This window comes from Stenella coeruleoalba (assembly GCF_951394435.1).
Source record: "Stenella coeruleoalba genome assembly, chromosome: 2".
NCBI lineage: Eukaryota > Metazoa > Chordata > Mammalia > Artiodactyla > Delphinidae > Stenella > Stenella coeruleoalba.
This window is the reverse complement of record NC_137147.1, coordinates 149,318,742-149,341,643: the sequence shown is the minus strand read 5'-3', so window position 1 is coordinate 149,341,643 and position 22,902 is coordinate 149,318,742. Positions and strand designations below refer to the sequence as shown.

Here is a 22,902-nt window from a genome sequence, read left to right as displayed (position 1 = left end):
AGTATGTTCACAGAGTTCTTCAACTATCGCTACAGTTAATTTTAGAACATTTTCATCACCTCAAAAAGAAACCCTGTACTTTTTTTTTTTACAAATTATGTATATAATTATATATATATCAATGTTTATTTATAAAACAGGATCATACTCTTCATACTATTTAACTTTTTATGTATCACATCATGACTTTTAAAAAATTTTTGTTGAAATAGTTGATTTACAATGTTGTGTTAGTTTCAGGTATACAGCAAAGTGATTCTGTTATATTCTTTTCCAGATTCTTTTCCATTATAGGTTGTTAAGAGAGATTGGGTATAGTTCCCTGTGCTATACAGTAGGTCCTCGTTGGTTATCTGTTTTGTATATAGCAGTGTGTATATTTTAATGCCAAACCCTGAACCCTTTAGCTGTCATCTCCCAACTTCTCATTCCCCTCAGCCCTACGCAACCACGAATCTATTTTCCATCTCTATATATTTGCCTATTGTAGACATTTTATATAAATGTCAATATGTGGCCTTTAATGAATGACTTCTATCACTTAGCATAATGTTTTCAAGCTTCATCCATGTTGTAGCATGTATCAGTACTTCATTCCTTTTTAGGGCCAAATAATAGTCCATTGTATGGACAGACCACGTTTTGTTTACCCGTTCACCAGTTGATGAGCATTTGGGTTGTTTCCACTTTTTGGCTACCTTGAATAATACTGCTGTGGAGTTTTTGCACAAGTTTTTGTGTGGCTATAGGTTTTCATTTCTCTTAGGTACATACTTAGGAGTGGAATTCCTGTCTTATGATAACTCTGTTTAAACTTTTGAGGAACTTTCAAAATGTTTTCCAAAGTGGCTGCACCATTTTGCATTCTCACCAGCGGTGTGTGAGGGTTCTGATTTCTCTACATCCTCCCCAACACTATTATCTGTCTTTTTGATTATAGCCGTCCTGGTGGGTGTGAAGTGGCTTGTTATGGTTTTGATTTGCATTTCCCTAATAACTAATGATGTTGAGCATCTTCTCATGTGCTTGTTGGACTTTTGTGTATCTTCCTTGAAAGATGTCTATTCAGATCCTTTGCCCATTAAAAAAAACTGGGTTATCTTTTTATTATTGAGTTGAAGAATTCTTTATATATTCTAGATATGGGTCCTTTATGAGATATATGATTTGTAAATATTTTCTCTCATTCTTTGGGTTGTCTTTTCACCTTGTTGGTATGAGGAGCACAGAAGTTTTTGATTTTGATGAAGTCTAATTTATCTATTTTTTCTTTTGTCACTTATGCTTTTGGTATTGTATCTAAGAAGCCTTGCGTAACTCAAGCTCACGATATTTGCTCCAGTGTTTTCTTTTAGAAGAGATTTATAGTTGTAGATCTTACATTTAGATCTATGATCCATTTTGAGTTAATTTTTGTGTGTGGTACAAAGAAAGGCTCTAATTTCATTCTTTTGTATTTGGATATCCAGTAGTCCCAGCACCATTGTTGAAGACTGTTCCTTTCCCCCTTGAATTATCTTGGCTCCCTTGTTGAGAATTAATTGACTGTAAATATTGGGTTTATTTTTAGACGCCCAGTTCTATGCCATTTAACTACGTGTGTATCCTTATTTGAGTACTACTTGATAACCGTAGCTTTGTAGTCTCTTATCTCTTAATGGGAAAGTTAGGGCAGGAACGGACAATCTGGACTTTTCTCTTGCTTTCCCTGGTCTGACCAGTTACTGGATTCTTGAGATCCCTCCTCAGGTTTTCAACCACACTTTATATCTCCTCAGTCATCTTGCTGGTTTCGGTAGAAGATGATATGTCCAAACAATATTAGAGAAATCCCAGCTGTTGGGCACCATAGTGTTCTCCTAGCAATGCCCGCCAGCCTTGTTCTGACTCAGTAGCTTGACTCTGATGAGCTTTCCCAGATGGATAGAATTAAATGGAACATTTGGGTTGTGAAAAGATGCTCTGGTTTCTGAAACTCTCAGATTGGTTAAGTTCAGGATAACACAGCTTCCTGTACTATTACAAAATTTAAAGATCTTTCTGAAAGGCCATGCAAGCAAGTGATTTCGGCAGATAGCTCTCCCAAGTGGGCTGTGTCGTAGCCTTCGAAGCCAGATCTTGCCTTCCCTGGGCCAAGGCATCTGCAGCACTGTTTTGTGAGTGCTGGGTTTACTGGTTTTGACATCTTTGTCATAGTGGAGAAATAGAAGATGAGAGGTCTGCTGGGAGAGGTGGAATTCTGGACAAGGCCACTTACCATCACGTTTAATATGCTGAGTCAAAAATAAAACGCCTACGTGACATCTGGAGTTAACAATAATCATCCTGTAATTGTTCCCATTCCTTTCTGTTACGGATTGTGTGCCGCACATGCTCATTTTCAGATGGTAGTACCTAGAGCTCGCGCTGGGAACTGTACCATAATTTAAGCAAATTTTCATTTCCATTTTGTGTTAGACATTAAAAAAAAAAACCCTGTAAGCAGAAATTGCCCTTCATCAAGAGCTTCTACTAAGAGGCCCTGCACATGGTGAGGGGTCAGGAAAGCGAACTCATCAGTGGTTATAAGAACAGGTTCTGGATTCGATCTGCCCGAATGCAGATCCTACCTGATTTTCTCCTACCTGAACTTGGACGAGTTCTTCAGTCTACCCAAGCGCCAGTTTCTTTGTCTTTAAAATGGTGATAAGGATAGTATCCACCTCCTAGAGTTGTTAAAAGGTTGAAATTTCATGTCAAGGACTTGACACAGGCAAGGGTCGGCACAACTTTTCTGTAAAGAGCCAGATAGCAAATGTTTTAGGCTTTGGCCACAAGTCCTGACACAGCTTTTGTAGCACAAAAGTGGCTGTGGACGGGGTGCCCCCGAATGGGCGTGGCGGTGTTCCAGTAACACTTTATTTTTAGTAACAGGCTGTCGTGCGCTGATCCCTGCCTTAGCACGATGCCCGGCACGTAGTGGGTTTTAATAAATGCCAGCCATCCACGAAGTTGGGAGCTGCGCCTTGACCCTGGTTCCCATGCTCACCTGTTCTGTGTCTTTAACAGAACGTCGAGGTCCTGGCCAGTCGGAGCAGCACCGCAGAGCAAACCCAGGTCGGGCCTGAGATGCGCGCCAAGGCTCTGCAGGAAGAGAACGAGAAGCTGCGGGAAAGCGTCCATGAGCTGGAGCGCACTGTCGCTCGGCTTCAGAGGCAGGTTGCTGACCTGCAAGGTGACGAGGCCAAAGCGAAGGAAATGCTCAAGAAGTACCAGGTGAGGCTCGCTGGACCCCGAGCCCAGGCTTGGCGGTGCCGGATCCTTCTTTCCTATGTGACGAAAAACACAGCGACTGGAGAAGCAGAAAGGGATTTATTATCATAATGGAGTAGGAAAGGTCAGGGCAAGCGTGATCATCTCCTCTCTGTAACCCATCGCTTCTCTTCCTCTCTGCATGGCACTAATGGGAGATGGGCTTCTAGAGCGGCCTAGAACGGGGCTGACGGAGTCAGGGTGGGAGGCACAGGTACAGGCACAGGAGTCCCCGTTTGCCCAGACATCAGACGTGTTCAACCTCTTGACACTGAGCAGAGGCCTCCGAACCCCAAAAAGGCCATCTGAACACTACCGTCGGGCCCATTCTCACTCGTGACTGTTTATTCTTTTTTTAACAGTTGGTTGACGGTTTCTGAAGTCACGCAAGGCTTAACAAACCAATTACCTGGTTTACCAGATCTCTAGAAGTGGGAGGCTGTTAGCAAGAGACACGTACTGACGGCTGTGAGAGATGGCAGCTGACGATAAAAAGGGACAGGAGAAATGTAAAGGGGAGGTGTAGTCTCACAGAGCTTCCCCAGATGGTCATCCATCAGTATCACCTGAAAGGCTTTTCTAAAACTGTGTGCTTGAGTCCATTCAACACCTGTTGTTTCTGAAGCTCCAGTGCTAAGGGTAGATATTTGTATTTTCCCAGAAATCATCTCAGATGATTGATGGGGATGTTCACCTCTGGTTAAGTATGGAGCTGCAGACAGGCACACACATCTGTACGGCTGTTGTGTCCTGTCGTGGGCCCTTGACAGGTGCACTGTGACTGCAGCCTCTGCTGGCTGTGTCTGTGGATGCCCCCTGCATGCCTTTCATGCCACCAAGTCGGCTTCCTAGGCATAGCACACATCTGAGTGTACACTGACCCCGTGTTTCCTTGTAGGGAGAAACTCGGCAATTAGAGGAGGCCCTCGTGCATGCAAGAAAAGAAGAAAAAGAAGCAGCGTCAGCCAGAAGGGCCCTGGAGAGTGAGCTGGAAGATGCTCAGGTAAACTCTGAGGGCTGTTGTCTTTAATCCCCCACAGAGGAAGTTCGAGAAGCAAACTCGGAGGGACATGTACAGATCACCACTGGTCCTGTCCTTCCAGGCAGCTCCTTTCATAATAATAACCGTCCTGGACTTCAGACTATCTATCTAGACCAGTGGTTCTTAACTGGGGGACATTTGGCCATGTCTAGAGGTGATTGGTTGTCACAACTGGGGAGCTCCCACTGGCGTCTAGCGGGTGGAGGCCAGGGATGCTGCTAAACCTGCTACAGTGCACAGGAGAGTCCCCATAGCAGTGAGTTACCCAAATGTCAGTAGTGCCAAGGTTGAGAGATCCTGCTCTAGACATTAAAGAGCCTGACAGCTTTCCAAAGATAAAACATGAATTGTGTGAGGAAGGCCGCCAGAATTGGTCCCCAAGGCAGTGTAGCGTCAGCTCTGCGGCAGAAGCCAATTTCCTTTCTCCTCTGGGCCAATAGACTCCTCAGAGTGCAGTCCTCCAAGATGGCTATTAAAAAGAGCAGGAGAAAGTCATTTCCTTGAAACTAGATAGCTATCTCTATTCAAAATAGGCAGGTTCCTGGAAAATTAGGTTTTCCCATTTGAAGGTTAGAAAGCCTGAAGTACATTCTTTAAAAAAAAAAAAGTCTGCACGGAGGTTCTAAATAGACTTTGCACAGTGACCTCAGCGTGATCCAGGTGTGTCCCTCCTTCTACCTGCTCTGGGGTTTTAAAGAACCAGCAGCATCAAGCATCCCTCAGGCGAGCTTACGAGGAGGTAAAAGCCGGTGCTTCTGAGCAGGTAGCGGAGGCTGTTCAAGTTTTCCCTTAGGACTTGCTTGTCTGTAAGGATAGGTCGGGGAGGGGCACGTGGAAAGTGTCAGGAGATAGCTCAGGATTCATAGTTAAAAATGCCTAATTGCAGCTTTCCTTTCATATACAGCTTCAACTCCTTGGGGCTAGAGGAGGGGAACCTGCTTGCACTAGGGTTCACTCAGGTCAGCCGCGACTCAGGAGCTCTCACCCCCGAATCTGCACCTTCTCTCTTGCTTTGGACAGAGACTTTGTTTTTGCATGCAGTAAAGCCCTGTCTTTTCCTCATTTTGGTGTCTGACTGTCCTTGCTTTGCATTTCTTTTTCTTTTTCTTTAAATCTAGGTCTTTGTTATTAACTCTTGTTTGGTTGATTTTGTGTGGATGGCAGTTTCACTGTGCTGCTGTTTAAGGCTTGTGATGGCTACAGCGCAGCAGCCAAAGTGCAGGGTTTAAATCTCCGAGCTAGTTGGGCACAGAAAGAGAGGAAAAACATTTGTACTCTTCAGGGGCAAAAGCGTGCGCCTTTGTGTCACGTCCACACCAGGCACTGGGTGCAGCTATTACAGGCTCTGTCTTTATCATCTTTTGGTCAAACCAGAAAGTTTCACACAGAAGGAAGTGGTTCAGCAGCTGTGAATCTGCAACTCAAAGCTAATTCAGCAGAGACAACAGATGATGGCCTCAAGGTCTAAAGATCTTAATGTAATCGCCACCCACCCCCCATCTCTGGCTCACCATCCTTGCCTTGGAAATTATCCCTGACCTGTTACTTTTTGTTCAGGCCTGTTTTCCCAGCGGTGCTGAGATGGGGAGGGTGCTTCATGCAGTGCGTGGCTGTGCTAGCCACTGGCAACATAATCCAGCAAGAATTTTAAGAGGCTCCAACAGTCTCACCATCATTATCTCAATTATCTGGTCTCAAAAGCAGTGCTATGAGGGACTTCCCTGGCGGTCCAGTGGTTAAGACTTCGCCTTCCAATGCAGGGAGTGTGGGTTTGATCCCCATTCGGGGAGCTAAGATCCCACATGCCTTGCAGTCAAAAAACCAAAACATAGAACAGAAGCAGTGTTGCAACACATTCAATAAAGACTTTAAAAATGGTTCACATCAAAAAAAAATCTTCAAACAAAAAACAAAAAAAGTCGTGCTGTGAAAAGTGCACCATCACTCAAAAATACTTTGCTTTTTCTCAGTTTGGGAACCAGACGGTCATTCCTTTAGTTCGATAACTTTTTCTGCATGCTTCTCCCAAAGCTGGCAACCGAAGGGAGCTTAACCCTTAGAGTAAGAGGAGAGAGTAGCCGGGTTTTTTTCCCCCTCACATAAGCATTTTACATTTCAAAATCTTTGTGCCTTTAGCAATCTGTTGCATCTTCGTGGATGATAAATGTATTTCTTTACATAGTGGCTGAAGACCATGTGAACTTAGGTCTGATTTATTATGACTCAGACAGAGACAGAGGTTCTTAAAGGGGATGCCGTTCTTGGTTTGCTTCAGCCCTACCACTTGGTTGAGGATTGTGCGCCGCTGTGTAGATCTACTTGAACTGCATTCATGGCAAAGACATCTCTGATTCCCTTGAGAACTGGCTTCTGCAGATGGGGAAGCCATAGTTCTTTCCTTCAGGGAGGGATAATGATATATTCCTCTGTACGCCTGCACCTCCCACCCTGTGTATTGAGGCGAGAGAAGAAGAAAGCCCCCATGCTTGTGTGGCACGGGCTCTGAGGAGACTGACTTCCTTCTGATCAAACCTCTCATTCCTTTCAGCACTTTGGCTCACCTGCCACTTGGTTATCGTTAATACCGGGACCTTGCTCAACCATATAGTGAAAGGCTTTGTGTCCACTGAGATAATGGTCCCCAAGCTCAAGGGCACTCACTATACGTCCACCAACCTTGTGTTTTGGACTTTCCGACCTGATACATTTTCCTCAGATTTTTGTCCCAGTGTTAGTCAATGGCCTTGTCTGGCTGGTCTTGGAAATACGGTCACTGTAGCTATAGAGCATTTCACACCTAACTCCTAAATGCAAAGTTGCCAGGTTGGCTGCTTTTCCTGTGAATTTGGGACATACTTTCTCAGCGTGGACATATTGGAACATATTTCTTGAATCACTGAAGAGGCAGAGCATTATTTAAACAGCATTTCTAAACTTTAGAGTATGTTAGAATTATCTGAGGAACTTTCAGATGCAAATGTGTGGGCTCCACTCTAAGAAAAATTGTGATTCCATTAGAACAGGCTAGATTTTGCATTTTATGTAAGCAGTCCACCACCCTTGCCCGGTGATTCTGATATAAGAAATCTTTAGATCACTTTTGGGGATAGGTGTTAATTCTCAACCACTGAGTTTTTATCATATGCCTAAGAGTGAATCTGGACTGTGAGGCATACTGAGATAGAAAATCTATTTCTTGCCTTTACAGATCTTACTACCCTGCAGTAGAGGCAAGCATGCAAGAAATGTTTTAAAAATAATTTAGCGAAATTACTATTCTAGGCAAATGTGTATGTTGGGACAGGGGGTGTTGGCCAGGCCCCAGGCTCAGAGTGGAGGAGTCTGGGGTGTCTCCAGTGACACAGGAGAGCAGAGCCAGTGTGGAGGGGTGGTAGGGGAGCCCTTCCCGAGCCAAGGGTGAAACAGAAGTGCACTCACCACGTGGAGGTTGAATGGAGCCGAGGCTGGCTTGTCTGCTGGGCTGGGGCCCCTGGGATTGGGATCCAGAAGGAAGAAAAAGAGAGGCTGGGGGATCTGCAGGGGCAGGGGTTGAGCTGGATCCTGGCGGTTCTATGGGAAGGTGTTGAAGTCCTTCTGTATTTGTTTTTGTTCAAGAATTGACATTTTGAGATACATGTTCCTGAGAGCTTTCTCCCACATGAAGGAACCAACCATACCTTGCTTACCTTACCCTGTGTGCTGCTTTTTGCCCCCAACACCACTAAATCAACCACAGACACAAGTCCCAGGGGTTGACCCTCCCTCTGGTGTGTGTCCGGCTGGACCATGGTGAGACTCACTCCTGCTAATTGCCCCCCACTGAACTCCCGATTACCTTTCTTTAACCACCCTCTTTCCCCAGCTGCTTTTGTTGACATTGGTTCCCTGCAGCAATCAACTTCAGCAGCCCAGCTCTGCTGGCTGTTTCTTTGAGCACAGCCCTCCACAGGTGGCTTTTTGGCCCCAGGCCATGTGGCTGGCCAGCAGAGCTGTTCCAAAGCTTTGCAAATCAGGAGTGCCTGAAGTGCTTTGTGAGTGTTTTCAAAACGCCTGAGTTGCTGCACGTGACAGCAGCTTGTAAACTGTTAAGCACTGTACAAATACAACCATTGTCCTTATACAGCCTCTGCAGGGACACAAGACTGAGTAGGTCCTAAGCAGTACTTGTACTAACCCACATTCAGCCCTCAGTGCCTGATAACATTTTTCTTATGATCTAGCTCCTGTTTGGGTCATGCTCCCCCATTCTGAGCTGTGCCCCTTCATGATATCCTTATGCCAAAGGCCTTAACACTCAGCTGTTTAAAGAAGCCACTATAATCTTCCAAAGATATTTTAGGATTTTCTTTTTTTTCTTTTTAGAGTTGCATGATTTTTATGTAAAGGACATCAGTCTGTATAATGTTGTGAGATGAGAGCCTCAGAGGAACCCAGGGGAAACATCGCACCCAAGATGGTACATTTTTTAAGAAGTATTAGTATTTGGTGCTGATTCACTAAATAACCACTCGTTTGTGCTTTTCCTGACTAGTGTCTCTCCCGTTTAATACCTTCTGTCCATCAGGTTCATCAGCTTGTGGATTGCCAAATTCCTTTCCTTCTATGTGTGAGTCCAACCCATGGATTCTGTTGATTATAACTCCCCCTACCCAAGTGGACTCTTGGCCCATGGGATAATGTTCTTTTTTCTTACAGATTCATTTTTAGCTATTTTAATTGTGAGAATCATCTGCACAGCAGAGAAAATGCTCGAACATTAGGTGCAGTGCTATCTATCACAGGATGTCAATTGCCACATGGGTTTAAGTTTGTCTAATGTATAACTTTACCTCAGTTTTCAAGCATGAGTTCTGTCAGGTTTTTGGACACTATCCTGAATCACCACCTGCAGCAGCCTTGGCCGTTTTCTGTATTTCTGTAATGCGTCCTTCGTCTGCCCTTCATTCCTGCGTATGTCTCTGGTTAAATCAACTTTGCGTCTTGGTCCCTGGATTGCAGAGCCGACAATGTCCTTGGGTCTCTGTGATGGCTTTATTTTGATCCTTTTTGTTATCACTGATGTAGCAGGTCTGATTGCTTTGTGGTGTGGCTGTGAAACTCCCTCTGCCACCTGTTTCTGTGGCTGACCTGGTAGGTAGGTGATAGCACTGTCCTTTCCCTGCCATCTGCAGAGAAATCTGAGTCAGGCCACCCAGGAGCAGAGGCAGTTGTCTGAGAAGCTAAAAGACGAGACGAAGCAGAAGGAGCAGTTAAGGAGACTGAAGGGTGAAATGGAGAACGAGCGATGGCACCTTGACAAGACCATCGAGAAGCTGCAGAAGGAGGTGAGGGGTAGGAAGAGGGGAGGGAGAGGAGGAGGGAGAGGGCGTGTGACCCAGCCCCCCCCCCCCGTAAGGGCCTGATAGAGCTGAGGAGACCTGCAGTGTGTCTCAGCACACATGTGTCAGGGATTTGCAGCTCCCGGGAAGCAGCTCTTCGGACTTGTTGATAATCCCAGTCACAGGGGAACTGGTTTAGGAAATGCCCTCTGGATCCTGGGCCCAGCTCCTCTCAACAGCTGCCCGAAGAAGCCTGGCACGTCACTGCAGACTTCACAGATGTTACCTGAATCAAAACCTCTGTCTTTGTGCGTCATCTGTGTACTTGCACGTCTCTTTCTCGTGCAGGAGTATGAAAGGCAGTTTTGAAGCCCAGTAGTTGCTGCTCCTCTGCCCTAAAACACCCAGAAGGGAAAAGGCACAGAGCTGATGGAGCCACCCTGAGTAGCTGCCATTGTTTTGACACCTACTGTGTGCCAGTCATTTACCAGCTATTTTTCTTTTTTCTTTTTTACATCTTTATTGGAGTATAACTGCTCTACAATGGCGTGTTAGTTTCTGCTTTATAACAAAGTGAATCAGTTATACATACACATATGTTCCCATATCTCTTCCGTCTTGCATCTCCCTCCCTCCCACCCTCCCTATCCCACCCCTCTAGGTGGTCACAGAGCACCGAGCTGATCTCCCTGTGCTATGCTGCTGCTTCCCACTAGCTATCTACCTTACGTTTGGTAGTGTATATATGTCCATGCCTTTCTGTCACTTTGTCACAGCTTACCCTTCCCCCTCCCCATATCCTCAAGTCCATTCTCTAGTAGGTCTGTGTCTTTATTCCTGTCTTACCCCTAGGTTCTTCATGACATTTTTTTTCCTTAAATTCCATATATATGCGTTAGCATACGGTATTTGTCTTTCTCTTTCTGACTTACTTCACTCTGTATGACAGACTCTAGGTCCATCCGCCTCACTACAAATAACTCCATTTCATTTCTTTTTATGGCTGAGTAATATTCCATTGTATATATGTGCCACATCTTCTTTATCCACTCATCTGATGATGGACACTTAGGTTGCTTCCATCTGCTGGCTATTGTAAATAGAGCTGCAGTGAACATCGTGGTACATGACTCTTTTTGAATTATGGTTTTCTCAGGGTATATGCCCAGCAGTGTGATTGCTACCAGCTATTTTGTATCTAACTAGAATTCCGTCTCTATGTATCGTTTTAATCTTGACAACAGCCCTGCAAGGTAAAGATTATGGTTTCAGTATTTTTAAGGAGTACACTGCAGAGGCCCAGAGAGAGTAGGTAATGCCCCAGCCATGTAGCTGGTAAGTGGCAGAGCGAGGATGTGACCCAAGACCGTGGATCTAGCTCCAGAGGATGTGCTTGTTCACACCTCCATGCTGCTTCCAAGTTAGAGGAGACTAATCCTGGGCAGATCACGACCAGGTGCTTTGCAGTCTTTGGGGTGGGGTGCTCCAGAAGAAAGCAGAGGAGACGTGTTGAGCTGGGACGCACACCTAGCTCCCTGGCCCCAGATGGAGCATTACAGGGTGGGCTCTCACCCATGTCACTTCTTCCAGATGGCTGACATTGTTGAGGTGTCCCGCGCATCAACGCTGGAGCTCCAGAACCAGCTGGATGAATACAAGGAGAAAAATCGCAGGGAACTTGCAGAAATGCAAAGGCAGTTGAAGGAGAAAACTCTAGAGGCAGAGAAGTCCCGTCTGACTGCCGTGAAAATGCAGGATGAGGTAATGCCTGGCCAGAGCAGTTCCCGGTTTACCCGTGTTCAGAATATCCTTCGGGACTGCTTTGAAACTCTTCTAGGAGAGGCTTGGGGTAGATCCTTAAGACAGCGTGTGTGCTTGCTTCTCGGGATGGTTACTTTGGGGCAGATGGCATTCCAAGACACAGAGGACCCAGGGCCTCTGAGGTTACGTGGACACAGCTTTAGTTGGACCATTTTCGTGATTAATCCAAGATCTGCCTAAAAAGCTTAGCTGCCGTTGGTGGAGCACCAGTAGTGTGTCCAGCTGTGTCTAAGTGATTTATATGTATCATTGTTTTCATTTAATCTTAGAACAGGGATTATAATAACTAATTTTTCTTTTTTTTGCCATTCGTTTAAAATTATACATATAGAGACTTTCATTGCCGTGGGAGTGGTGGGTAAGAGTTTCAGAACAACAATAATGGGGACAAACAGAAATCTTCAGGAATTTATGAGTAGTGAAATTATTAAAACATATTCTTGGTTTTATATTTAAGAATAATAGGGCAGAGTAACCCAAATGTTAGCTTCCTTCAGTCTGGACTTCTGAAGAACTGGGTGTAATAAAGGGAATGTTTTTGATTATTTTAATGGAAAGCTGAAGGCTGTAAAATGCAAGTACAGTGTAAGCTGATTTCTGCTCTGTCTCTTGCCAGCTGCATGACATTGAGCAAGTTACCCCAATTTTCTGAGCATCTGTTTCTCCCTCTTTAAAAGTATACAAAATAATAGTGATTTAGTCATTAAATGAGGTAACATGTGAGACTATATGGCACAGGGTCTATATATCCTGGACACTGATATTAGTTTTTTGTTTTTTTTAATTCTAAAGCTTGCTTTTTTTTTTCATAAGCAGTGCCAAGAGCACTAAGATTCCACAGGAAAACACATTTTTCTTCAGAAAACAAACTTTTATTATGTTTGATGATCAAAGGAAGGTCGCCCATGAGTCAGCGCTGAAACTGTGTGAAAGAACAATGGATATTTATTACAGGCTTCTAGAATACTTCTGAAAGGACCCTGGTAACAGGTCCCCTCTGGTTTAGGGTCTTAGGATACAGGACTCCTAGTAAGAACTGAAACTAGCCTATCGACAGCACAGTTCTCTGGCCCTGAAGAAGAATCATTTCTACAGCAATTGGGTGGGAGGATCCTGATACTTGCCAGAATGCAAACGAACACCTGGTATCCTGTTTTGATTTCAGAAAATCAGTGTCACGGTGACCCCTGTAAAGTGCTTTCCCTTGGTTTTTGTGTAATTATTACTCTGCTAGAATCTTCGGGTAGGAAGGAACCTTAGAGACCCTCTAGTTAGATAAGGAAACGGAGATCCAGAGAGATTAGTTAAGGCCAGATAGAGACCAGTGTTGTTTGTAAAAGGGCAGTAATTCCAAAAAGGATTCCTTATGATGAAAACAGAGACGGCACTTCCTAGATTTTTCTCAGCGGTCTAGCCCTGCGAGGCACTGTTTCCATTTGCATGGCAGAAACAGACACCTCATCAGTCTAGAAGGAAACTGCAGTCAGACACCACCCTAAGTCAGGATGGTGAAGTCATGGAGTCGTTTAAAACAAAAATGAATTAGTAAGCCAAGGTCACTTGGGATCCTTGAGAAACTCAAGCTCAACTCTGTTCACCACCCTCCACCACATTTTGGTTGAGCTGAGTTAAAGCTCTCAGTAAATAAAAATGCTGCAAGGGTCCATCCACCCTAAGTGCTGTGGTACCGCCTCCTTTGCTTTGAGAGAAATAGGCATTTTACCTATTGTGCCTTTGGCATAGAGCTAGAAAAGTTCTGATGAAGGTCATCGTTAGAGAATTAAGACTTAGAGTTCACTGTTCAGTTTATTTTCTAAATCCCACTTAGCAAAGAGCAGCTTCAACTGCTTAAAGGTAGCACTAGTAGGTTCAGAAGTTATTTACTAACTCATGATTCCAGATGCTGTACTATTCTCTTGTGCAGATCCTTAATGAATACTCTTGGTATGATAGAGCCCTCGATAGATGTTAGGAGGGATCTACTGGGCGTCGGAAGGTAGTAATGTGCTGGGCATTGGGGAAGGAAGGGTGAGCTGTACCATTACCTGTCAGTCTTTCTGACTCTATAACCCATGTTCTTTTGGGGGTATTATCTCATTTGAGTCTCACGACAGCTTTGTAAGGTAGGTTTTATATTTATCCCAATATTGCAAATCAGGAAACTGAAGCACAGAGAATTTTTTTTTAAAGACTTTTTTTTGGAGAGATTTTTTTTCACGCTCTGGAGTACCTCTGTATCCAAAGAATGTCTCGTCATCCTTTTTCCATGGGATGGTTTTCACTTTGTGCTTTCACTCAGTCACCACCAAAACCAGACTAGGTCTTTATCTGGAGATGTCTTCTTTAAGACTGCTGTTTTCATAGAAATTTCAGGTGTTCCTATCAGCCTCCAGGAGAGGAACACAGTTCCTAGTCTTCCCTCTGGGCTTCCTAAAGTAGCCTAACCTATTGGGTCCCCAAAAAGAGTATCTTTGAGACTTCCCCAACTTTTCCGTGAAGATCACCCCCAAAGGCTGGTACTCTTTCATGAAGTTTGCCACTTGCTATCATATACTCCCTGAAGGAAATTAACCCTTGGTGTATTCAATTCCTATGACTGTGCTTTCACCTGCTACCCTATACCACCTCCAGGAGGGAAGGAAGTTGAGAACCAAACAGACAGCCTCAGGCTTCACCGAATCAGTCCACAGAGATGTTTAAGGAGTACCTTCTGTGTGCTGAGTTGCCTAGTTCCCTTGGGGAGATTCCAGAGGAGTGGAAAACACAGACAACCCCTTGCGAATCAAAGCTGTCGGTTGCACTTTCTTCAAACTATTAGTTCAGTGCCACCTTGTGGAGGAACAAAACACTGTAAAATTTGACAACATAACATATTCTTCTGGAGAGTAGTGGTTTTCACTTAATTTACATGTTTATATTAATAGATTTTGTGCCTGCAGGTTGCTTTGGGGTCATGATTTTAGCTTTTATCTTCCCCCAGCTTTAAACCTCTGTTGAGAGGAGCCTGATACGGGTGGGTGATAGATTACACTCTGGGAGGCTCTTACTTAGTTCAAGGGCTTTCGGGTATCTTCAGCCATGACCTACAACAATATTTGCTTGTACTACTCTGATACTTTTTTCTGTTATATTTAACGATGGCCAGTATCTACTGAATTGAATTTATAACCCAATGGGTTGCTCTCTGTAGCTGGAAAAGCGACTTCTTTTTACGGAAGAGGAAACTGAGGCCCAGACGAAGGTGGCGCTTGCTCACGGGCTTCTGAACCCCAGTGGAGTGTGGGGGCCGCCCAATCCTCTTCAGGGTCAGCCTGCACATTGATGAGATCTCTGTGCTCCTGACTTGCCGGGTTAAGCACCCCAGCCCCTCTTCATTCCAGACGCGTCTGTTGGAGGAAGAGTTACGGGACTACCAGAGAGCTCAGGAGGAAGCGCTCACGAAAAGGCAGCTTCTGGAGCAGACGCTTAAGGACCTGGAGTACGAGCTGGAAGCCAAGAGTCACCTCAAGGATGACCGAAGCCGACTCCTCAAGCAGTTGGAGGTTTGTGGGCGGCGCGGGTGCGACGCGGGCGTGGGACTCGAGGGAAGCAGACTTTCCGCTCACGCCTCAGCCTTTGGGCAGTCTTTGGCTTTTTTTCTCTTGAACAGCAAGACAGTAAAGTCATTTCTTGATTTGAGGAAGAAGCTAGTAGTTTGTAGACTCATAAGACGTCAGAGCTGGAAGGAATGATGGAAATAGTCAGACAGTGCTCAAGGCCAGGGAGAGAGAGCTGGAATTTAAAATCAGTGGAATTCCTGATTCAACTTCACAAATCAATAGAAATAACTTTTAAAACCTCCAGGGGACTTAGTAGCAGTTGATATCCAGGGAGTGATGTTTCAACCATTAAAGATTTTATTAGATGGGCCCTTTTAGAGGCTTAGAATTACCTGGTTAGGGTGTCATGCCCCCCCCCCCCCCCACCGCTAGATTGCCGTGTGTTTTGCTGATGTCCTGGTTCTAATCTCATTAGGGGAGATCATTTTAAGTCAAGCTAAGGTCAACCCAGGTAACTAGGAAGTGATTATTCTAGGACCCAAACAGTCTGGTTAAACACAAGCTAAAGCCTCGTCAGGCAGTGACGTGAGAACCTTTGGCGTAATGACCCTTGGCCTGACCCCCTGAAGTCTCCTGCTGGGCTCTGTACAGTACAGATTATAGGCAAGAAGAGAGCCCTGCGAAGAGGTGCTTTCAGGCGCACGTTAGGTTGCCAGATCATCTCCTTCTAGAATATTCTGACTAAAAAGAACATTTCCTTTTACTAACTCAAGGTGTAGAAGCCATGGCATAGCTAAGCTTCATTTGCCCCTGTGCAGTGTTTGAGCTATTTCTCCATTAATTATAAAATGAACAGCTCTCAAGACCCCACCCCTGTGCGGCACACCCGAGGGTGCTTCCTCCCTAAGAGGCGGCTGGCAGGACTGTCTTGTTGGGACTCATATCTTGCTTGTTCCTTTACTAACACTTAACAGATGAATTCTCAGACTCAGGAGCTCTCTCAATAAAGGCGATCGTCTGTAAACTCAGAAACCCAGGTGACTGTCGTATGTAAATGCGGTACTTGTGGCTCTTTGGTGATTCTGAGTGACACTGGCCTGGGAGGGGTCAGGAACCACTGAACAAACAAGGAGGTTTGGTGCAGGACCCAGCCGTTCTGAGTTGGTTTTGGGGACTTTGGACTCCTGAGAGAGAGCTTTCTGGGTTCTCTGTAGATTTCGCTCACAGCAGGGAAGGCATTCACAGACATTTAGTCATTCACGAGTTCTGTTTTATTTTTGGTGCATACGGAGGCGTGTCAGCCAACTTTGACAATCGCAGAGACAATATTTATGTACAGATGCTGCAGGCTCACATAGAAACTCGTACTGCTGATTGCTTTTAGTGTGTCTGGCTCATGGCTCTGACTTAATCCAGACATATGACACGTTGGCTGGTGGCAGGAGAAACACATGTACAAACCCCACAGGCCCCCAGTTCGAGGTGGGGTGGTTTGTGTTCAGAGCCTCTTTTTTTTCCCCCCCCCCTTTGGTACACAAAGCTACTTTGAAGTACTTTTCTCTTAATACTCAGTGATGTTAAATTAGGAAGGCTGAGGAAGATAGAAATTTCTCTTCTGTGAATATTCGGTTTAGCAGGATGGGCTGGCTGTCTTTATGTTACTCTGATGGGGATTTGGGAGTGCATGGCGCTACGTATATGAGGTTCCCTAGCAGAAAAAGGCAGATGCAAAAGGTTGTTCTAGACTCTGTTCCTGGGAGGGTCTTGGAAGCCCTGAGCAGGAGAGAGGAAGAACATTGTCCTGAGTTTAGAGTATTTAGAGGAGTGTGCCTTGGACGATATCTTGGTTTCCATTGTTTTTTAACAGATACCTGTTAAGCTTAGGTAGATATTTGTAAAATTACTGATTCATAAGGAAAAAAAAAAGACTTGAAGGAAACATGCTAAAATATCCTCAGTGCTTGTTAGGGTTTGGGGTAAATATTGTTTTCTCCTTTTATGTACTTTCTAGATGCACAATTATATTTTACATTATAAAAGCAATAAAACCCAGTTTTAAAAAGATGTACTTTGCACAGTATGAGAAAAAGACACATCTTTCCTCCAAACTCTAATTCATGGTGTTCAGCTCTGATTTGCCCTTGGGGTTGTCCTTCCACAGCGCAGTCCTTGCTCCTAAAAACTTGGTCAGTGCAAGTTAAATAGGCTGTGTTTGTGACTTCTTTCTTAGGACAAGGTGTCTCAACTGGAGATGGAGCTGGAAGAAGAAAGAAACAACTCGGATTCGCTGTCTGAGAGGATCGCTCGGGGCAGGGAACAGGTACTGTTCTGTAGTTGAGTGGTGAGTGGATCACCCTGCATGAAAAAGGAAATGTGAGAGGTTAAACCTGAGGATTCAGCTGGAGGAGTGAGAGAAAGTCCCTGGCTGATGGAAAGGATGGAAGGTGGGGTCAGTCACTAAGAGGGAGGTGTAATATATAACATGGAGCATATAGAGTGGAAGTTTCCAGAGTGGTCATGTATAACAATGTATTAGTCACAATAGGCAAAGTGCTTTTAGAGCTGAGGCTCTAAGAATCATTAGTTTAACAAGCAATCATGAAATTTGGTAGCTACCACTGTATTAGTGCCATGGGAAGTAAATGATATGATGCAGTCTTCTCCATTAAGAACTTTGCCCGCAGGGCTTCCCTGGTGGCGCAGTGGTTGAGAGTCCGCCTGCCGATGCAGGGGACACGGGTTCGTGCCCCGGTCCGGGAGGATCCCACATGCCGCGGAGCGGCTGGGCCCGTGAGCCATGGCCGCTGAGCCTGCGCGTCCGGAGCCTGTGCTCCACAATGGGAGAGACCACAACAGTGAGAGGCCCGCGTACCGCAAAAAAAAAAAAAAAAAAGAACTTTGCCAGCAAATTAGCAATACATACACCTCTGAGGCATCCACAGTACAGTGACAGTACCTTGCAAGTGAGTGCTTTTTGCAGTTTTCAAATGACAGGAGTTTCACTTACATTTGATCCTTATAGGAACACTGGGAGGCAGCCAGGGATCGTTCACACTGTCCTCACATTGTACATAATGGAACTAATTTCCCAAACCACACTTGGGATAATCCCAAGGTTCTGAGGGTTTGTTTCCATGTTTTCATTAAAAAAAAAAAGTTCAGAGTGCCTGAGTCATATCCTGGAGATGGGGTGTCACATCACTAGAAAGTGGTAGCACCATTAGCTGGTTACCGTGTCCCCATTGCATGCCCAAACCATTTGACAGATAAAAATGTGGAAATATTATGGGACAAGGATTCAGAACATTCAGTGGTGGTTTTACAGAGAGTTTGTGTTCACTAATCTGAGCCTTTTATTTACATGATACCTTCGGATACCTATAGAAACCTCTGATGGGATGTACTTTCAATGGCAACTTATTTTTACGCCCAGCTCCTGAAAATGGTGCCAGTAAAACTGTACGTTTAATAGACATTTAGAAACCTCTTCACCTTTTGATTTGCTTTGGGCACTTTCTTAATTAAACAATGCAAACAAAACCTAAGAGCCTTGGCTGGTACTGAGTATAATCTAGGAAATTATCTGTGTGAAGGATTTAAAGAAAAAGTCTGAAATACAAATCAATACAAAACTAATATGGAATCTTCCCACTTTCCTCTGCTCACCCTTCTCCTTATTCCTATGTACCACCTTTCCCACACTTTGGGATGACCAAGAACTGGAGCTTCCAGCGCTTAGGGACAATGCCGTTCTAGGCTGGTAGCCCCTGTTCAAAGCTGGAGGTGAATCACTGGTTTCTTTTCCATCTGCCTTCGCTTCCCTATTGACAGCTTCTTTGCAAACAGGTCGGATTCTGGTGCTCCTTTGCTCCCGAGAGTGAAGGAAATTCCAAGCAGAGGCTCCATCCACCCTCCCACTGCACTTGGGTTCTGCCCACATATTTCAGTCCTGTTTATGGTGCTAGTATCATTCCTCTGGAGGGGTGGCAGCCCACCTGACCTGAGCTGCAAAAGTTTAGAGAAAGACCTTCATGGAAACCTGAAGTTCGGGTGGAGAGCCCAACCTTGACGTTTGAGACCTAATAGTTCTTAGTAAAGTCTGCATTTTCTAAGTTCTCCTGCTGGTATAGAAGCTGCTTTGTTAGGAATTCCTGCCGGCCTGGCTAAGGCGCCCCCTTACCACAGGGCTTTTCAGGATCTGCTAAGCATTGGTGATGATGCGAGAAGTGGCCCTGAATTTGTTTTGCTAATGCTTCTTGCAACTTAGGCAAGGAGGAGTGGTGGGGAAGTATGTCATCCTATCAATAACCAGGCAGTTAAAACAGCCTTCCAGACCCGAAGCAAAACACAGACAAACTGAACCAGAGATGGTTGCCTCCCTTGAGTCTGCTGATGGCCCAACACTAAGGAGGCCCGTCACTTAGGTCTGTTTGCTTTGGGCCTCTTCTCTCTTCTCTCAACAGGATTTGTGGGTAATAGAACGGCTCTCTGTGATCTGCTCAAGGTTGAAAATATTTTCACTGAGCTGAGAACCTAAAGTAAGCCCGGGGAGGAAGTAGTAGAGGGGACGTACTTGTTCTCGGGAGAAGAGTCCCTTGTCCAGCCTCCTGCACCGACCCCACGTAGCTCCAGGAAAGTCTCCACCCCTCTGAGCGCAGCCTCTAAGATCTATGCAAAGGAGGCTGTTTGTCCAGGAGATTTCTGAAGTCTTTTCTGAATTCTCACACTGAAATGCTGTGAGAAGGTCTTATAAAATTAAGTGTCTGAGTCGCCCTTTAACTCTGTCATTCCCTCCCTGTGTCTGAGTTTATGTGCCTGAAAAGATGGGTTTCACCAATGTCTCTAGCCTTTTTGCTCTATTTGTTCTATTTTCCTCGTCACTTTTCTTTGTTCTCACTGCACTCTCTGGGGTAGGGAGGGTAAAGCCTGGTGTCTGTTAAAAGTGGAGAAATTGAGCATCGTGTTAAAACTGAGGTAGGAATTACGAAAACAATAAAACAAAACAAACCGCTGAGATGAAGTGGGGTCTCCTGATGGAGTGCTCTCTTCTGGCATGAGGTGCCTTTGGATTTTTGAGCAAGGGTAGAGAAATGGGTTTGTCAAATATACCCACCTTACAGGAAAGCATTGACTTCTCACTCAAAGTCAAGGTCAATCGGAGACTCGCTTCTTGCCTCTTAAAGTAAAGGTTCAAGAAAGGGCTCTGAGTGTAGACAGGTGGGCCTTGATTCTGAAGTTGTTTCAGTTCATTTAGGTTAACTTCTAGGGATGTACCGGCTGCCTTCCTGCCCGAATCAGAGAAATGGGAAGCTTCTAAACCTAAGACCCCTTCTCCGCCCCCTCACATGCTGCCCTGTGACACCTCCTCACGGGAGATGTCTCTTAAGGAGCAGGAAATGGTGCCTGTCTGTCCTCTCCAACCTGATTTGTAGCATCCGGTCTGGACTGCAAACTGCTCTGAAGAGGGAAGGCACGGGGAACTTTATGTTTTGGATCTTGGTCTCTTTAAATTAAAAAGTCAAAGGTTGCAGCTCTTCTCTCTACTTAATCTCTGCATGCTCACAAGCTGCCTGTCTAAATCTTTTTTTTTTTGGCACCCTCTGAACATCTCCCATTCATTCTCCTAGTCTGAGTGGCAGGGCTTAGGTGGGAAAACAGAGAAAGAGGTTTTCCGGTAATTTTAGTGAATGGCCTACACCATTTACAGAATCTTAGATGTGGCGAGGACCTCCAGGTTCATTTCCCCAGACCTTCTGTGCAGTGGATGAGAGAGCCGAGGCCCAGAATCACCTGTGATCCAGCCAGGGTGCACGGCTGACCAAGGCAGGCACTGTGGTTGGCTTGAGGAGCAGAGGCTTCCCTAAACAATGGATAACTATCAAGAAAAAGCAGTGGGTACTAAATGCCAAGTGAAAGAGTCAGGCAGCTAAGGAGGGAAAGACCATGATAGCGAGGGTGACAGTGGGAGTTCTTAGGGGAAGGCTGGCCCGGAGCTGGCTTTGCAGAAAGGGTAAGGTTTAGACAAAGTAAGGAATGGGAAGGGAATCCTAGATATGGTGGAGGGTGTGAACAGGGATTGGGAGGTAGGGTCTATTTAGCATTTTCCGGAGCAACGAATGGACTGCTGTGCTTGGTTAGGTTTCTGGTGTCCGTGAGGGAATAACGGGAGAGTCAGGTTAAGGGATTTTGAAAGGACTGTACCCTGAAGGCAGTGGGGAGCCTTGGAAGGTCGTCGAGCAGAACAGTGAAGCGTACACAGTGTTCTCGAAGGGGATGGGAGTAAGGGCAGGAGAAAGGGGGGCTGAGTGAAGCCTCAGCTGGGCTGTTTCCAGGGACAGAGGACAGGAGAGGCGGTTGTGAGATCAAACTTTCTATCCTTTTCATGTGTTCGTTTCCACTTTCTCGTGCTTAACATCTGATGCTCAGTAAATGCTGGCAACGTTCTTTGTAAGTTCCCAGCCCTTCTAAGGCCTTCCTTTTAGATACACGTTCAGGATATTCTTTTTTGTTTTTAATTGATTTTTATTGGAGAAGAGTTGCTTTACAGTGTTGTGTTAGTTTCTGCTGTACAGCAAAGTGAACCAGCTCTATGTATACATATATCCCCTCTTTCTTGGACTTCCTTTCCATTTAGGTCACCACAGAGCCCTGAGTAGAGTTCCCTGTGCTGTACAGTAGGTTCTCATTCGTTATCTGTTTTGTACATAGTAGTGTGTATATGTCAATCCCAGTCACCCAATTCATCCCGCCCCCCCCCAGGATATTTTAAAGTTGAAGGAAATTTGAATGAAATAGTGGGTGCTATACTGGCTTTGGGTCTGTTTAAATCCGGAGAAATCCTTTTTCCTCTCCTTCCTCTAAAGCCCTGTTTCCCTTTACGATATTTGCCGTCCTTCCTGAGGGTTCTCCGGGTGCTGGGCGCTGTGCCCGTGCCTTGCATGCTTCCTCTTGTTGTTTTCGGGGCTCACGAGGCTACCTGGCTCCTTAGGGTCTCGAGGCTTGTAAGAAGTGTGGAGCCAAAGCCCATCACCTCCCACCTGTTCCCATCATCCCAGCGTCGGACAGTGAGGGTGGTACAAACACCCCAAATGTTTGGGTCTCTGTGCCCAAGTTTAAAAATAATGCCACAGTGTCTCTTAATATGAGTGAGGATTTATTTTCACCCGATCCTCTCCTGACCCTCGTCCTGAGTCCAGGATTCAGATGGCCCAGCTTGGTGTTGCACATGTGTCCCACAGGCCGATGTTCTAGCTCCTTGGGCACTGCTGCGTGACTGCTGGTGGCTGAGTGCCTACAGTTAACAGTAGATCTGGGCCGAGATGGAGAGGTGTTCTCTTGGCCACGGAGGCCAGGATAACCCAGCCCAGTGGAAGGACCATTTGTTCAACCCAGGCAGCCAGCAGGCAAGAGGAGAGCTGCCCTGTTGCCTTGGCAACTGCAGGGTAAATCCCAGTGGATAAAGTTGCAGGCTTCTGCAGTCATTTTCAGGAGCTGCTCCCGAGTGGCTGGCTCACACCTGCTCCTCAGTCTGCACCAGGGGGATGCAACCACCAGAATACGGGCCTGGGAAATAAGGCTGCTTTGCAGCCAGCACGTGAAAGATCAGAAGGGGATTTCTTTCTTTCTTTTTGTTTTTTCTTCTTTAATTAAAATGATCCTGGTCTCAGAACTGCCTCCTATTGTAAAGACTACTCAAAAACCCAATGTGTACAGTGGGTTAATAATAATTTTCCTTTCTTGTGACTGAGTATCGCTTTTAGTACTAGCCAAGAGTGTGTGCTCACCAACCCCTTTACAGCCCCACGGTAAACACAGGTGATGGGGTTAAATATTATTATTAGCGATCATAAATATCTCTGGCTTTTCATTAACCCAGAAGGCAGCTGCTTCT

The 22,902-nt window shown here is 45.4% G+C and overlaps 1 protein-coding gene across 3 annotated transcripts in view; it reads left to right on the top strand.

The window, feature by feature from the left end:
- Positions 1–22,902, top strand: part of CGNL1 (cingulin like 1) — a 154,467-nt gene that overhangs the window by 118,418 nt on the left and 13,147 nt on the right. For all 3 annotated transcript variants that reach the window (XM_079912038.1, XM_079912037.1, XM_079912039.1), the window contains 6 exons: positions 3,049–3,255; positions 4,190–4,294; positions 9,505–9,657; positions 11,242–11,412; positions 14,853–15,014; positions 17,242–17,331. In XM_079912038.1, coding sequence (XP_079768164.1) covers positions 3,049–3,255; positions 4,190–4,294; positions 9,505–9,657; positions 11,242–11,412; positions 14,853–15,014; positions 17,242–17,331 — 888 coding nt within the window. The remainder of the gene's footprint in view (positions 1–3,048; positions 3,256–4,189; positions 4,295–9,504; positions 9,658–11,241; positions 11,413–14,852; positions 15,015–17,241; positions 17,332–22,902) is intronic.